Source organism: Drosophila virilis, chromosome 3, assembly GCF_030788295.1.
Source record: "Drosophila virilis strain 15010-1051.87 chromosome 3, Dvir_AGI_RSII-ME, whole genome shotgun sequence".
Taxonomy (NCBI): Eukaryota; Metazoa; Arthropoda; class Insecta; order Diptera; family Drosophilidae; genus Drosophila; species Drosophila virilis.
The window spans coordinates 5,096,984-5,114,994 of NC_091545.1; the positions used below are offsets into that span (position 1 = coordinate 5,096,984).

At 39.4% G+C, this 18,011-nt stretch overlaps 2 protein-coding genes across 6 annotated transcripts in view; both read right to left on the bottom strand.

Annotated features, from left to right (window-relative positions):
- The window catches only part of klar (klarsicht), a 171,637-nt gene that overhangs the window by 137,037 nt on the left and 16,589 nt on the right, over nt 1-18,011 (bottom strand). The window lies entirely within an intron of this gene.
- Nucleotides 15,541-16,206, bottom strand: LOC6622784 (eukaryotic translation initiation factor 5A). Its single transcript, XM_002046439.4, has one exon. It carries the CDS (start codon nt 16,112-16,114, stop codon nt 15,632-15,634), a length of 483 nt encoding a protein of 160 aa, XP_002046475.1. The 5' UTR covers nt 16,115-16,206; the 3' UTR covers nt 15,541-15,631.

Consider the following 18,011-nt stretch of genomic DNA (forward strand, 5'->3'; position numbering starts at 1 on the left):
TTCAATGAGTACAGGGTACAACAGCTAGACACAACTCATAGATAAAATATCTGTGGACTTCTCATTGACGACTTTTAAAGTTGCAGTTGCAACTATCGTGTGTGTCTGTGTGCGTGCGTGTGTGTGTGTGTGTCGCCGCAGTCGCCGGCAGATGTGTGGGCTGCAGAAGCAAATGAAATGCCACAGATTCGTTTGATAAAATGGCAGGCGACAAGTTGAGAAAGAAAAAGTGACTCAGCGAGTGGGGCAAAGAGAAAGACTGCAAGAGAGTGAGTGAGAGAGCGAGGGAGAGCGAGAGAGAGAAAGATGCCAGCTGGGCAACAGTAGGCACGCCCCTTTAGCCCCTCTCTCTCTCTATCTCTCTCTCTCTCTCGCAACCCTCTAGAGACAAGATTGGTTTGAGAGTTTGACGTCTGCCTCTTCGTATAGCTGTCAATGCAGCCATAGATAAATCTTCAAGTTGTCATTGCGGCGGTGGAATTTGTTTTTCTTCATTGAAATGGAAACAATAGCAAATGGGGAGCGGAAGATCACGAGAGAAAAGCTACCGATAGAGATGGAGAGTGGGATCAAGAGAGTTAGAGTGAGAGGGAGAGATAGAGCTCCATATTAGTCGCATAATTGGGCCATGGCAAACGCATTGAAATGTCAGTAATTGATATGTTTACAGCTTTATTAACGTTTCCACAGTGGGTTTCTGCTGCTGCGGATGCTGCGTTTTCGCTCCTTTAGCTTGATTCAATTAAAATCACACCACGCTGTGAATTTAAGTGTGTGTGCAGTTGTGTGTGTGTGTGTGTGTGTGCGAGTGTGCGTGCGCCTGTCAAGATATAAAGACATACACCAATTAGATACCCGATTTGTTTGGCATCAATTTACTTTCGATTTCTTTCTATCTATCTAATGAAACGAAGCATGGGTGATGTACAAGTCAAAACGCTTTCTTATCTGCATAGCATCTGATGAGACATCCAAAATAAATAGCCTATTTAGTTATTTGTGTTGATAGATAGATAAATAGACAGATAGATGACTGAAGAGATAGATAAATAAACAGATAGATATAGGTAGATAGATTGATAAATATAGATAGACAGATGGATAGAAAGATAGTTAGATACAGAAAGATGGATCGATAGACAAATATATACATATAAATATATTGATAAATAGACATATATCGATAGATAAATATTGATAGATGGATACAGATAGATGAATGAATAGATATAAATAGATGAATTGGCAGAGCGATAAATAGACAAATTGATAAATAGATAATCAGATCGAGAGATGGACAGATAGATTATTGTTACTTTTCAAATAAAATTTGTATCTTTTGATGCTTTAGAAAGATAATCGAAACAATCAGACGATAGAAAAGAAAACATTTCGATTCGAACTTCAGATTATATATTCTAATAAAAAAAAATTCCCTTAAACAAAATAATTATTTAAAGAGCAACTGGATCATTAAGAGCCTTTCAATTAGTTCTTAAAATCTAAGTTGTAAATCGTTCAGAAACAAAATAAAATCGCTACAGCAGTTTCCACTCGTATTCCACAGATCGCAGTGAATTCACTTTTTCATTAATTTATAAACGCAACTTTACACAGCGTGCATGAGACATTTTAATTTATTTACATTTTCAGCTCAATTGAAACGCCCTTTTTTTTTGCCGAAAATCAAGTTTTTTCTTCCTTAACAAAAAAAAAGTCGGCGTACATAAAATCGTTTTGTTTTTTAGGTCGTCTGGTTACGTAAAAGTCCTCGTTCAAGGCGTGTGGTGTGAGCCATAAACTGGGCACGAAAATAACTTTTTTTTTGCTGAATTAAACTGACTGATTGACTAACTAGTTGACTGATTCGATTCATGAGTCATAAACTGGCAAATGGGCAGACCAGCGTCTAGACAAATACTCTAAAAAATATAATCAAAGCAACAATTAAAATGCCTGCAAACTAGTTGCGAGCGGGCGGCGGCAGCAGCAGCAGGAACTTGTGGCACACTCTAGGGAACCGAGCCGAGGGGTGCTGTCAATTGGAAAATGGAGTCAGTTGTTGGAATTTTGCCAATGGTATCTGTGAAAAATGTCTCTCTAATTGTGCAACTTGGCATATTGTCGCGCGGCTTCTTTTTGGTTACTTTTACTTTACACACAAAACGCCGTCCGATGTTTCCTGTGCCACAAAACAACTGCAACAACCACAACCACAACAACAACAACAACAACAAACAACGAGCGGTAACAACCTCGACATGCACATTGAACACAGTATTTTCTTTAATGATTAATTGACTTTTGCACTGGTAGATAGGAAAGAAGCAAAAAGAAAGAAAAAACAAAACAAACACGTTCGATCTTTGTTTTATCGATTTGGAAAATTGCCTTTTAATTTCCCGCTCAACGCTTTTCTCAATATTTATTTATTTGCGAATGCGTGTTTTGTTTGTGCCTGCATTCGTTTATATTCAGATACATATGTTTATATCTACTCGACGCATAGATACATCTGTGTTTTGGCCATTGTTTATGACGTTTTATCAACTGTTTGCTTTTGTCTTTCTTTCTCTCTCTCTCTCTCTCTCTCTATGTGTGTGTGTGTGTCGGCGGCTTTCGTTCGTGTGATTAATTTATTGTTCAATACAATTGCGTATGAATTATTGAGATACCGGTCAGAAAATGACATGCAACAGGCCGACATCGCCTCAGGTGGCCAACGAAAGATCTCTCATTGTCCGGCCTGGGTGCGAGGCAGCTGGCCAACTCCAAAGACTGCACCAAAAATATGCATTTTTTTTGTTATTGTTGTTGTTGTTGTAAATAACCAGCAGATACATAAACTGGCACTCGCACTCGCACTTTCACATTGAACCCAGTCAAAAGGCACTGGGCCAGGTGAAACGTGGCAATGAGCATGAGCCTGAGCATGGGCTCAAATCTAATACAGTTAATCTCTAATAATCATAGGGGTTAAGTTTCATCAGATTAAATGGCGCAAACACATGCGAACAGCTGGAAAAGCCACACGAATAGAAAATCCTGCGCGGAATATACCGTTGCCAAGTAGAAAACTATATTAGATATCTAAACAGAGCTGTGCAGAGGAAATGGAATTTCTATAATTTCTATAATAAAAGTTAGAAAAATGTATTCTACTGAAGTTGTCACCCGAAACTGAAATTCTCAACAGTCGGCTCTATAGCTGTGGCTCTAAAACTGTGACTCTATAGTCAGACTTTGGTTATGCTCTCAAATCATGTGTCTATGACTCCAAAACTTCGATCTAAGACATTCTTTCAGTCTAAAACTGTGGCTAAATAGTTGAGACTCTAGAATTGTAACTCTTGAAGTGTTGCTCTATAGTTTCTACTCCAAAATGATGGCCCCTAAACTGTGTATCTACGACAATGAAGCCAAGACTTTAAGGCTTTTACTATACTATATATATAAGACTGTAAATCTACAGCTGATCGAAACCTGACACGTTTCTAAAAGAAGCTGTAACTTATTAAAATGTGACTATAACTGACAATGTGCTGTTTAAACATGCAAGCTGTGATTCTAAGCCGTAAGACAACAACAATTATTGAGAGCATATTCGGGGAAAGCTATCATCGGGTTCAATATTCAAATTCAAGCAAATGCATGACTCTAAAACTGTATGAGATACGAACGAAGTTCACACACTTTATACACATTTCACACACACGCAAACGATAAACACATTTCCAAAAATTATGCTCTGCACAAACAAACGAACATTTTAACAAACTAAATAATTTAGTTAAATTTATTTTCCCTGCCAAACGATAGTTTTCCCAAGCGGGTTTCTAACCAAAAAAAAAAATGGGTGTCACTTTTGAAAATATAATTTCTAAAAGGGTGTCAAAATTGAGCAGCACCCAAATACAAGTTTTTATCTAAACAAAAATTCAATTTCAGTTGTTTCAAATGATATAATCTTTGCTACGTTCGATAGACAAACGAAAGCGAAACGCGGCCCAAACGGGAACAGCTGCAGCAACTAGACACTAAGCACACAGACATGTGGCATGCGGCATGCGGCATGTGGCATGTGGCGTCCCGGGCTGAATGTCAAATTTTGGTCTCTGGACTCCATTCACTGTCAACGATTTCATTTGCTCTTTATGGTCTTCTAACATGCAAACTTTGCCTTTGGCTTTGGCGAAAATTCGCGGTCATCGCGTGCCACAGCCAAGTTTACAAAGCGCCGCCTCTATTTGGCCCATGGCAGGCTGCAGTAGTCGTTGTAATAGTCGTAGTAATAGTCGATGTTGTTGTTGTTGTTGTAGTCACCCCTAAATTAGTTGAACAAAAGTCGTAAACATTTGCTTTGCATTTTAATTAGGCGGCACTTGTATTGTGGAATTGTGGGCGGTCTTTGAGCTGCAACAGCAATAAATATTCGAAATGCTTCACGTGAAAATTTAACACGTTATTAATGCAACAAATAAAACAGCAAAATGTTTGTCTACATATGTTTAATATTTCCACAATGGTATTTGGCATATTTTTTGTTTTTTTTTTTTTGGTTTTTTTTTCCAATAGCGTGTCGAAGCGACGTTCAACGACCGCCGCCGCCGCCGCCGCCAGGTGGCGTTTCTCTGCAATTTGCATTGTTAATTGTCAAGTAATTAAGAAAACGAAATATTCATAAATGAAAACATATGGCATGTCTTCAAGAGCCCAAGAGCGCAAAAAACCATAAACCATTTAAATGCAATTGAAAGTTGAGATATTATAAGTATTTGCTAATGACAGTTAAACAAGGCCTAAAAAGGAGCTAACTGACTGTGCCGATTGAAAGTGAAAATGCACTAAAAAAAAATAACAACAACAAATAGAAATACATTTAAGGCCGTCACACTTTGGTTTCTAATCAGCGCTGATTGGGTTCGAGTGCAATAATAATATCGCGAATTATTAACGAAGCAATTAAGCATAGAGCATATAGGGGCACAGAAAAAACTCACAAACTTCTGCGAGGTAAAGCCACAAACGTTTACGAATACAGCATAAAAAGGAATAACCGAAAAGTCAAACAATCGATTAACATACTTTGCGCCTTTAGGTACTTGGTAAGATCTAAAGAATTTCTATGAGCAAAAGATAACACGAGGCTGCCAGTGCTAAGATTACGGCTGCAGCACAAAAGGGAATTGGAAAGGAAAAAGACTAATGAACCTGAGCAACTGCAACGTTAAAGAACATAGCACAAACGGGAATTGGAAAACTTAATACTCAGCCTATTAAGCGTGTCAGAAATTTCGAGTATTTACTATGATTCCTAATTCAACAATGATTCATTCGATTTTAATTTATTTCCTAGAAAATTTCCTGAATTTATTTCTCTACCAAAACCTCAACAATTCTAATCAACAACATTTTCGCTTTACTCACACACATCTACACTAACAATTTAGAGCTGTGCGAGTCATTTGCATAGAAATTTTGTAGCTCGCGGCGGCCGGGCAGAGTCCATTAAGAATGCAATTTGCTAAAACCGCCGGGAGGCTGACAAATGGCAACTATGGGGATTACAGGTGGTTAACAGGGGGATGGTGTTGCATGTACCGCATGTACATAGTAGTTGCAAAGTTGTTGGACAGTGTCGAGCAGCCCGCTTGACGGCTTGTTTATTAATTTGTCAAGACTTTTTGGGCTATGCGCCAAACTGATGGGAGAAATTGCCAGGCAGGCAGGCAGCAGCAGCAGGTGAAAATGTGAGAACGACCAAAAAAAAAAAAAAAACAGCACTAAATAAATTCCGTTAGAAACAAAATGTTGCAGGCAGCTATAGGCAGGAAAGTAAGTCAACCGTGTGTGCAGCAAAGAACTCGGATGATGAAGTATGCATGCCCCTGCCAGCTGCCAAGCTGCATTCGGAAGTTTCACTGCTGACCAAACACTTGACTGGCTTTCCCAATGTGGAAATGTCAATTGCGTTTGGTAGGGGAAACGACAACAACAACAACAACAACGACAACAAGTCGCTGTCGTATTACGTGGGAGTTGGCTGTCTACTAAATTACATGATATAAATTTCATTTTCGCTAATGGAAAACAGCTCACAAAGCGCCAAATTGTTGCAGCCAAAAATAACACAAAAAAAAAGTCTTAACATGCAAAATAAAATCACATTTCACATTCGTTGTCAGGCGCTGACCAGAGAGACCCGACAGCAGACGGTAGCCAGCAGTCGCCAGTGAAGCCTCCCCCCTCAGTCACCACAACCTCCTCAACTTCAACTTCAACTCGAACTCCGCCTCCGCATTCCGTTTGCCATGTTGCATTTTGTGGCGTTTGCTTCTGTTTTCAGCTGCATGGAGACAAGTGAATGTGGTGGACGCGGACTTTGAAGACAACACCCGCATTGATTTGACTGCGATTTCCTCTGGCCCGGCTCGACTTTACTTCATCTCGCTGCTCAACCCTACCACCCTTCCCGCCCGCTTCCTCCATCATATTATTCATTTCTCAGACACTCTCTCTCGCTCGTCGCGCCACTTTAATGAGTTGATTTTTCCGTCTGTCTCGTTTTGTTGTTATTGGTAAATTGCAGTTGGGGCCAAGGTGAAAAGTCCATCGTCTAGGGGTTAGCTTAATGTTAATGTTAATGACGTTTTTAAGCGACATCATGACTTCAAGCTGAAGTAGCTGCTGATTGTTGTTATTTGTGCTCTGTTGCTGCTGTTTTTGTTGTTGTTGTTGTTGCTGTTGCAGCTCCTCCATTTACAGGCAATTTAATTAATTTGACAGCCTGGCTGCTGCAATTTTACAAGCTGGCCATTCAAAGGCGAGCAAGTGCGGCAACCGCAAATGATTAGCTTGGAATTTGATCAGCAGAGCGGCAAACAAAACCCCTAAATTAGCAAATAATCTTTTAATCAAACTAACAAGAAAATTTGTACTTAAGTAGCTTGCGAGCTTAAAAGCTTCGAATAAGCTTTAATATTTCGGATCGCAACTCTATTAGATCTTGATCAATTTTAACATCTTAATGCTATAAGCAATCAATCTTAAGAAAAATATTAGTAGGTAGCTGAAAACTTTTTCATTTCTCTTTGTAGTTTAAAGCTTCACTTAAGCTTTTATATAAACTTAAAGTGTCATCAGGTTTGCTTTAAATGCTTATAATCAAGTTCCTAGTTATCACTCAACACATTTTAACTATAAAAAGCCTTGTTATCCTCATAATATATAAAGAAAATTGTCTTATTGCACTTTTCAATTTTGAAGATAAGCTTTAATATAAGCTTAAAGCTCATTATGTTAACTTTTCCTCCCCGTTTATACCTTTTACTATCCTCATAGATTCTCAAGTATTCTGTATTATTCCACTTTTAGGCAGCACCTTAGCTTTAATATTAGCTTAAAGTCCATTCATTTCTCTGTTCTTTATTATAATTAAAGCTGCTCATCACTCAAATTAATTCCATTTGCATGACCTCAATATGCTTTATTGCGCACCAGCTTTACTTATTCCACTCTAGGCAACGTCTTCTTTCATATTTCCCATAATTTTCGCATGCATATTCCACAAGATCTGTTTACGCTTTAAGCTATTTCGCAAAATTAACAAACAATAACATTTGTGCAACAATCTAATGAATTGTTACTGGCAACCCCCTTGACAGTCCCGCCCAACGCCGCACTTAACAACCTACGCTTGAATGTTGTGCGTTTTTCTTCTTCTTGTTTTAAGGAAACTCCAGCGAACCAACTGACATAATTCCCAAGGAAAATGTTAATGTGCATTAAGCTACAGTTATGTCTCAATTGGCCAGAAACCAGTTTGAAAATACCAACAACAAATAGGAAAAACTTCAATTTAATGTAGGTAGAAATATATAAAAAGAAAGATGAAAAAAAAAAAAACATGAAAAACCTGGGGGGTAAATGCACACGCAGAAAAACCTTTCCGGCTTGCCATTCCCACAAAAGCTGTGGGCTATGCCAAAAAGTTGGTCAGTGAAAATGAATTTCCTTTTTGAGCTTGTTGGGGTACAAAAAAAAAAAAAAACAACTAACAACTTTGCAACTAAGGATGCAAATGGCGATAAAAATCATGATATTCATTGAGCCAAAAAAAAAATATATTAGAGAAATTCTCTCTGATTTTCTCACCAGCCCTCTGTCGCTGCCCCTCTCGCTATTCGCTGCTTTCATGCCTCCTCTGCGCGGCCCACGCAGCGACACATGCGCAAGCGCCTAATGGAGACTTTAACTGCATGCGCCGACAGCCATCAAGCACCCCCTCCCCACATCCCACCATCCCCCTTCTATTGCTTCTTTTTTTTTATGTGGCGCTTCAATTGTGTTTTATAGTCTGCGCCCTGCCGACCAAAGCGCCCCCCCTTCCCCCTTCTCCACCTCTATTGTATTGCTACTGCACTTTCTGTTTAACTGTCGCAACTTTGTTTAGTTTTTTTTTTATTTATGCTGCATGCCTCCTTCTCCATTGGGGGCGCCACTCCATGAGCTCATTGAGCGCACGCACGCACGCCTTCACACACACACACACACACACACACATTTGCCCGCGGACATCTTGCCAACTGTGTGCCCCCCTCTCCCCCTATAGACTTGCAATTAAAACGCGTGCAGTTCCCTTGTAAACTGCCAGCGGAGCGTGGTCGAGTGGACGCCACTTCCAAGTCCAAACGGTGCCTCGTTAAATGCTGCAATTTGATTTACGAGTCGTTTGCCCGGCCAGTTGGAGACCCCTTCTGTTAATACTTATTTGTTTGAATGTTGCCCAATATCATTTCATATATAACAAATACCCCGTCCCTCACCGGCCTCTCTCTCAGGGTCGTTCCGTTTGGCATCCAACGCACTTGGCACGCAATTAGCATATGAATTTTTGTGTGTTTCTCTCTAAAAAGCTCTTCCAAACTGTCGTTTCGATGCAAACAAAAAACAAAATTCATTACCACAGTCCCCGCAAACGCTGAACAATTTTTATTGGGCTTGGCTTTAAAGAAACAAGACACGCAAAGCCAGACAGACAGACAGATAGATAGATAGAAGAGAACCCCAGAGTTATATAGAGGCCAGCGCCTTGGTACGTGGAATCTAACTACATCGCCGACCTTAGCATTAGGCTGTGTAATGAGTTGTAGATTGTGCTCATTAATGTAAGACGATATATGTTGCATAAAAAAGACTTGAACTTAAAATGAATATAATTCAAATAAAAATATATATAATGCCGAAACCTAATGTAGGCTTTTTATGAGGGTTTATTTTAAAAAATTGTTGTCTTACTTTACATTTTCTAAAGATATTGTTGATATCAATATCTTTTATCTGTCCTGCAGAACTTTTTATTCTAATTTAGCGGAAATTGTTTGACACTAGCCTCAGCAAGCTATTTCACACAAATCTTAAGTAAGCATTATTTCACACATTTTCCGCATGTGGACGTGAATTTACGTGCGAATGCATGTAACGGGCGGAAGGAAGCATCTCCGACCCCATAGAGTATATATATTCTTGATCAGCATCGATATATATATGTTTAAACGATCTCAGAACTTATAAGAGCCGGACTCTTAAACACAGGTCTTCCCAGTGCCCACGAAGTAGAGGTTTGTTTCCGATAGTCCAAGTAATCGATAAGTATCCAGGCTTTTCATCAAATCTCTTAGGTTTTAAGAGCTAGAGTCGCCGAATTTAATATGTACCTTAAAGAATAGTATATATCTATTCTATGAGTATAGGCAGATCATGTATCTTTGTTTATTGCTATTATAGGATATCCCCTAGTCATGCACTCTTACTTGCTCTTTATTATTTTACTCAGCAACAACTTGACCCAATACAAATTCTAAACTTCATATGTTCTTACGTTTCTCTCTTAATCAGTATATTTCTGTCGCCTTTAGCACCTGGCTAAGACTCAAAGTCAAACTCATTCATCAACACCTCTTGTCAGAGCCGAGTTGTTTTAGATTACCTGCCAGACCACAAGTCACATTTCTCAACTCAGGCTGATATAAAATATAGCCCAACTTTCCAATGACCCCATTACACACACCAGAGTGTAGTTCAACTTCAATTCCCTGCATATCTCTCGCTTATCTGGTGCGAAACCTACACACAAACACAGACACTTGTTTCGTTAACCCATTTACTGCGAGCCACGCACGAATCGGTTAGCCGGGCCCTTTTGGGAGAGGGTGGAGACTTGGCACATAAATCTCTTTAATTGCCTCACGCAACACGAGACCTGGAGAGCGACTTGAGACTCTTGGACTGCAAAGTCAAAAGGTGTCTCGCAAGCGGCAATTAATTAAGGCAAGCGGCACTAAATTAATTTAATGCTTATCTTCAAATCACAAAAATCGCCGTTGCATCATTAACACTTTGCCGGCTAAGCCACAAGATCTGAATCGAAAAGAGGTAAGCCCTATATATCATAAAGGCATATTGTGAAATGTAGATGAAAAAGATTGCATCTATTCGCAGTATATGAAATATTGGGTAAAGAACTTGATACCTTGCTATGATAAGCAAACATTCTGTTAAAGCGCCCTCATTTTCAATGGGTTCAGGGTAAACTAACAGATCTAATCACATTTAAGAATGTATACTTAAATATAATGCATGTTATTCTTTCGAAATTTTAATTGCAAGCAAATTCACTTGCGAGATGTTTCTCACGTTTCGAAAAATCCACCCCTTAGGGTGGACAATTGATGGAATGCATTCGCAGGTTCAAATTTATATTCAAAGATGATTATGAAAATTAATTTGAAAGACCCTAAGGCGCAAGTAGATGTTGCAACGATGGTTGAGTTAAAAAGCCGGAAAATGGTTTTTCATATTCGAATAACTACATAAATGATATTATATTATATTTCAAAAAGTATTTACATATCTACTAAAAGAAAATTGCTACTTAAAAAAAACACTCAAACACCGACGACTGCCCATTAATTGATTTAACAACATAGAAAGTTATATCGATATAATAATAATATACGAAAAACACAAATAGAGTAATTAAAAGCATGCAACTGTCACCTTTTCGTTAACAAATGAAGTTCTAATTGAAACGGAGCTGAGGCGGGCCAAACAGGAGGGCGGGCACTTCGCTTGACAAACTGTTTACCTATGACCGTTAGATAAACATCGGGAATGTCGATTACATTTGCTTTGTGTGTGCGCGAGTATAAATAACGGTAAAAAGTGTATCCATGACTGCATGATGCACGCATTCACGCCCAGTCGTCACCCCACCCCCCCCCCCCCCCACCCATCCCATTCCAGACCAAACAGCAAGAAAAAAAAGTTGCTGAATAATGGCCACGCCCCAGACCGCCAGCCGACATATTAAAGCGTGTAATTAGTTTTGGATAGATTGCAGAAGGGGAAAAAACTCTGCATGATGTAGTTTTTCCTGTTGATTGACTGACAGCCGGCACTGTCAGTTGCGCCGGAGGGCTAGACAGAGCAGCCGTAGGTCAAGTGCAGCCGAAGCTTAGACAAGGCTTGAAATGGGTTCTATTCCCGCAAGCCCCACCCACACTAGAAAATTGCTGTTGTTGTTGTTGTCATAGCAATATAATATGATATGAAAAACTTGTGTATATTCCGCTGCACTTGAAAGACAATCCATGATAGACAACCCGTGAGCCCTGCAAGACAATCCATAAGCCATGGGCCAAGTGCAACGCTAGGCTTTGCCCCCACACACGCCAATTGCTCTTTTCCGCGTTTCGGTTTATGCATATAACTTATTTATAATGCTGCATGCAAAGCCAAAATCAATAACAATTAGTTGGCAGTTTATGCAGACAGCCTAGTGAAGTGGAGTTAGGTAAAGTTGATTTTAATGCAGCCGTCAAGTCTTGCTAAAAGCTGCTTAAATGTCTAGTTGCAGGCGGCGAAAGATGTGGAACTGTAGAATAGACAAGATGTATACCATAGAAAAACTCTGTTTGATGATATAATGGAAAGGTTCTTCTATCTCAAGACTAGAGAAAGAACTTTCCTATATTCTGCAACGATTTTCTTGTGTTTGAGAGAAAATCCGCGTCTGGCGGGCATTGAATTAATATCTAACAGCTTTACACGATATAATCTGTTAAATAACATATGGAACTGTCCATTAGGAACATCACACTCCTTTAAATAATATTTTTTTCTTAAAAGAGAATAATATCGTCCTCAAATATATGTCTAACAGCTTTATGAGATGGACGCGGCTGTTAATGTTAACTAAGCATATTTCAAAATGTAATAAAATAAATGTATATACAAGGGAAATGTTATTATCATTCATAAGTCGTATTATAAGTTTACTTTATGAAAAGTTACAGCCGTCTAGTGAAAGGGGCAAGAATTTTGGTTAAGCAACTCAACAGCTATACTAAATGTCAAGCTGTTAAAGTGACGCTGTTAATGTTAACATACAAAGGAATCTTTATGTGATATTTACAACTGTCCATATGCAAAGCGATAATGTCATGTAGACACAGACCTAATGCCAAGGAAAATCTTTTTAACAGATATATCAAAAAAATATTATTAATTTTAATGTTGACATAAATGAGCTCAAAGAAATATTAACTCCTACGCAGAATTCACCTTGAGGAATGCAATACAGCATCTCTTTTCTTTTTTTATACTTTGTTGTCTTCACTCCACACATATTCCAACTATTTAAGCAACTGGACAAACATTTATCAATCAAGCTTAACAATTAGTTGTTTTGCCACCCCTCCTCTCTCTCTCACTCTCTCTCCCTCTCTCTCTCTCTCTCTCTCTCTCTCTTGGTGCGGCTAAGAGCTAACGCCTTTATTTATTCATTGCTTAGCAATCCTACAAATTCATTGGCACCCACCACTCGCTGCCCGGTTTTCAATATCGTTTTTATTTCTCACATATGCCAAAGCTGTTGTTGGGAAACATTTCTCAGACTCGACTCGACTCAAAGAATTGTCGAAAATGCGGGTTCCATCGCGTTTCACAGACGCCCCCGTCAAAATGGGTAAACGTTGCCTTTCTGTTTGTTTTTCATAATTCGATATTTTTTCATGCTTCTCGTTTTTTTGTTTATTTCGTTGGCAACTAATTGAATTTCAGGCAACGAATGCAAAGTTCTCGACGCCTTATGACATCATGCGCAGGCAATTTTTTTCTAAGTTTTTGATTCATTCCCACAGCGTATTTTCTGGGGAGTGGTTGCAGTCATGTAACCAAATCCTTAAGCCAAAATCTCAGACACAAATCGTATTAAATTGTACTAGCACAAATTTATTGCATTTGTTAACAGACATGACAACGTGCTCAATAGCTGAAGGGAATGGTGGGGGAATTGGGGGGCGGACAGATAGTTGGTTGCCACGCACTGGGAAACCAGCTGGAAGCAGTCAACACACCCACACGGACAGAGGGAGAGACGGAGGGCGGACGGGGGACTGTAAACGGCGACAGTTTGACAGAAATGTCAAATTGGCAGGCAAAACAACAGTTACAAAATTTGAATGAATGACTGGCGACGGGCGCAATGAATGAATCAGTGAATGCGAGCGTGAGTGCGAGTGAATACTCACAATCTAACGCAGTCCTCGGGCCTATGCAAATATTATGCATTTAGTCGATTGGCAATGCAATTGGCAAACAAGGAAGCAAAACAGCGGCTGCCTGTCAATTGAAAATGAAGGAGACGACGCCGACGGCAGCAAAAGGTGGAGCATTGCGATGCAGCCAAGACGCCGCCGCCAGCGAGACGCCACAGCAGCCGAGGCAAACTAATAAGAGTTATGTCGTGGTAATTGCCCGATCGAAAGATACCCTGCATCAAGCTGCTGTTGAGCAGAAGCTTGCAGGCTCTATACTCTTTTGTGCTTCTTACTTTTCTAGATGTGGGAATCTATAAGAAAAATGTATTCTTCAATAACTTCTATGCTTCATATCCGATCGGCCTGAAAATGTCTGGGATGAGTCCCTTTAATCTGTTCGTTGAATATCTGAATACATTGCATTTTACTCACTTGATAAATTTAGTTTTTATGCTATATTAATACAAAGATACCTTTCCGTTCTTATAGTCTATGAATTTAAACGCATGTCTCTTCTCTTCAGAAGCTCGAACCCAACTTTCATCTCTTTTAACTTACCATCCCTTCCGTTACATAATAGACGAATCTCTTCTGTTGTATAGCAAACACATCCCTTCTGTTAGATAACAGACATCTAACATTTTATCGGCTGCGACAGGCTCTCATCGATATCTCTATCTGGCAGAGTTGTCAGCCCTGTATGTAATTATGTACAAAAGTTTAAGTTTTTGGGAGTAGATATACGAAAGTTGGGGCCTCTGACACTTATAATCTCTGGAATATGTCCAAAAAACTGATGCTATAAATAAATATATATGTATACCAGAGATATGACTTTAAAAACCGACAAGAACTGCGTGTACCTAATATCGATCTGAGGTTAAACTGGGCAGACGATCATGCCTGGCGCTTATGGATCTTATCAAAACTTTATATCACTTATAAATTCAAAAATATGGTATTTTGCTCGTTACACACATTATCGCATATACCCCCTTTTTATAGTTAATTTTCAATTGGCAAAGCGCCTAACAAGCGGCAAACGAGCGGTAAATATTTTTTCCACCAACGATAAACGTTCGTTTAAGTAAAATTAATGAAAATGCAAATGGAAAACGACATTTAAACGAAATGAACGCTGCAAATGGCGCATAATTGTTCAGGTGGTCAATAGACTTCGGTCAGTTGGCCATTGAACTAACGCCGGAGCAAGAGAACTCGTAATTAGCAACACCTGATGAACAACATGTGAACCCAGCAAAGAGTGCTGATGACCTAACTCGTCTCTGGCTCTCTGGGTCTCTGGCCACAACGAATTGATAAACGTTGCAACGACTGGGGCGCGTCCACTTAATGAGATCTCATTAATTTGATAAAGACGATTAAATTATGCTTGTGTCTGTGATGATAAATGAGCCTGAGGCCAAAATGCGGGCCTACAATTTTCTAGAGCGCTACAGCATAAATTACTTTGAAGTTCATTTCAACGATCAAAACACGAGAAAAAAGCAACAAAAAAATTAGGATCAATGTTAATAGTTTTAGACATTCATCTTGAAGGCTTTGCGCAGACAAGAATCCGAAAAGCTGACAAGAATCTATTGTATGTATCTTAGGATAATTTTCAATTTATGATTTTAGGAAATACTTATTTCGATGTAAATTTGATTTTATATTAATATTTTTGGAATTCTCTATCAAAATAATACTCAAACTGACAGCATATCTAGCTGCTTTTCATATCTGCAATCTGTAAATGTCTTCTTAATGAAAACCAACATATGCTACGACATTTATTCTAACTATATATCGATTAATTACTATCGTATGAAAGTCCTTTGAATCTGTAAATACTTTATCCTTGACACGGCTCAATCGAATTCTAACGAGTTCAAATATTCAAGACCAGACTAGACAAATTCTACAAAAAACAAGCGTCTGTTTTCTGCTTTGCTTTTTAATTCAATTCAGCTTTATGGATTTTTATATTAATCAGACCAGGTTCTGTTCCCGCCTTTACACTCTCGCAATCACTTGTCCAGACCCGAATTGACCTTCGTGGCGATGACACACTCCTCGCCGCAGGCAGCCAGAACGGTGCACAACAGATCCTTGCCCTCGCCGAATTCGGTGCGCAGACAACCGCCCAGGTCGCCCTCGGGCACCTTGAGATCCTCGCGTATTTCGCCGTTGTCAGACATGAGGGTGACAAATCCATCATCGCTGATGTCGGTCAACTGATAGTCTTCGCGCTTGACGTGCGGCACATCCATGTTGTGGGTGGAGGGGCAGATGTCCTCGTATTTCTTCTGTGTGAATATATCAATGCCAACCAGATGTACCTTGGCATGTCCATGCTTGCCGGTCTTCGAGGTGGACATGTCGACGATCTTACAGGGACGTCCCTTGAGCATTACAAAGCCATTTTTGCGCAAGGCCGAGCATTGCATCGGAAAGGTTTTCGATGCACCCGAATCGACGGCATCAAACTGAACCTCATCATCGTCGGCCATTGAAATAAAAGTGGATTTCTTAGTTTTATATATTTTTACGAAAAAATAAAATTGTTTAAAAAGAATTCCGATTGTTAGCTCTATGTTGTTAAAACTGTGCTAATGCCACGAGGCAAAGCGTTTGACAACTAACTCAGCGACGACTTGGATTAATATCGATTTCAGTTTTTTTCTTTTTGGTTTTCAGTTCCAATCTAGTCTTCAATTCCCGATTTTGTAAGAGCTTGCGGCTTGTTGCAGTGAGATAGTATTTATGACTCCCACATTATATTAATATGCAATCGCAGAGCTGCGATATCTCACAATTTATGCTTCCTAGCGTCCAAACTTGGTCAGGCTCGTAAAGTGAACCGTCGCAATCTGAATGCGATTATCATTCGATTAACATACGATAGTCATACGCATATCCGGCCTCGCTGCGATTGCGTGGGGCTTTCTTCATCTTTCTCCCTCGTTCTCTCTCGCTCTCTCTCTGTGATCTCCACGGCGAACGTGCGCATAATTAACACTTGCCGATCAAGTGAACAACAACACGCTTCGATAGTTTATTTAAGCAATAATCAAAGTTAACATAGTTGTGAGACTTGTAGATGAAGTAGGAACAGTAACAAACGACACGACTTTCTAATACACTCAAAAATCTATCGGCAACTGTATTTACTTCTAGTGAAAGTGAATTTCACCCAGATTAGAGGAAATCAAAAAGCACTAGAAAACAGGGAAATACCTTTGAAAGCCCAGACTTAAATAATAACTAAATTTTTTAGCCGCTTAAAAGCAAAATTATCCTCAGAATCGATCTTAAATTGCCCCATGAAAAGTCAATGCACATGTGTTTCACGCACTTCGGTGGAACTTAGGTGGAAATTTGAAAATTTGGTTAAATCCGTGTACTTTCAGATCATGCTAATTTTGTTATTTTTTTTCATTTGGAGCAGACCATAAAAAAGTGCCACAAGGGGGTGTGGCGATGTTTTTTGCATGGTAATCAACGGCACTTCACGCACCTCCAACGTCATCAACAACGCGACGCAATGCCGCGGGGCTACACACAAACACACACACACACACTCGCACAGTCACACGCAGCCTCAAATGTGGGCCAATGGCGCTGACCAACTTGGTCTTCCACTTTAGTAATTAAAGCCATGGAAATCAGTGCAAGGTGTGCATAAGAAATGTGAAATGCCGCACAAGGCGAGAAGTGTAGAGTGCAGCAAGAGGAAAGGGGTTGGGCGTAAGGGGCAGGGTATAGAGAGAGAGTTCAACACTTGGCGCCACTTGCCGCTTGCAACCACGCCCAGTCCTCGTATTAAAAGTTCAGATCTTGCGGTTTGTTGCCACTTACCCAACAAGGTGTGTCAAATATCAAGAACTCAGGCGACCCATTTTTCACGAAAATGTTCTTTGAACTGTGCTTTTCTTACAAATTGTAACAGTTTTTGATGCAGTGATTCCTTAGCATAATATTTGGTTATGAGTTTTAGGATTTACATACCTGAAAAAAGAAAATCAAGAAAAGTTTTTAGAAATGGGAAATTATTTTTGTTAAATTGTCATAAAATAGGTAGAGTTGGACTCTTAACATTAATTACGCTTATTACTATGTACTCTTATAATAAAATAAAACATTTTTGTACGTTTCAAACCTCAGTGGAAAGTGTTCAAGAATTATCCAGCGCAGATATCTAATTTGCAAAAGTTTTCTCTCTCTCTTTAGGGTAACCCCATTAATATTCATGTAACCCAACCCAAAAGCCACTTAACCTCTATTTGCTGCTAATGTCAATTGCTTTTGACCAGTTTTGCGGCATAAATAAAGTCGAAACATAAACATAAATTGAGCTTAAGCATTCGCAAAACTTATTAAACCAGACAAATGTGACAATTGACGAAT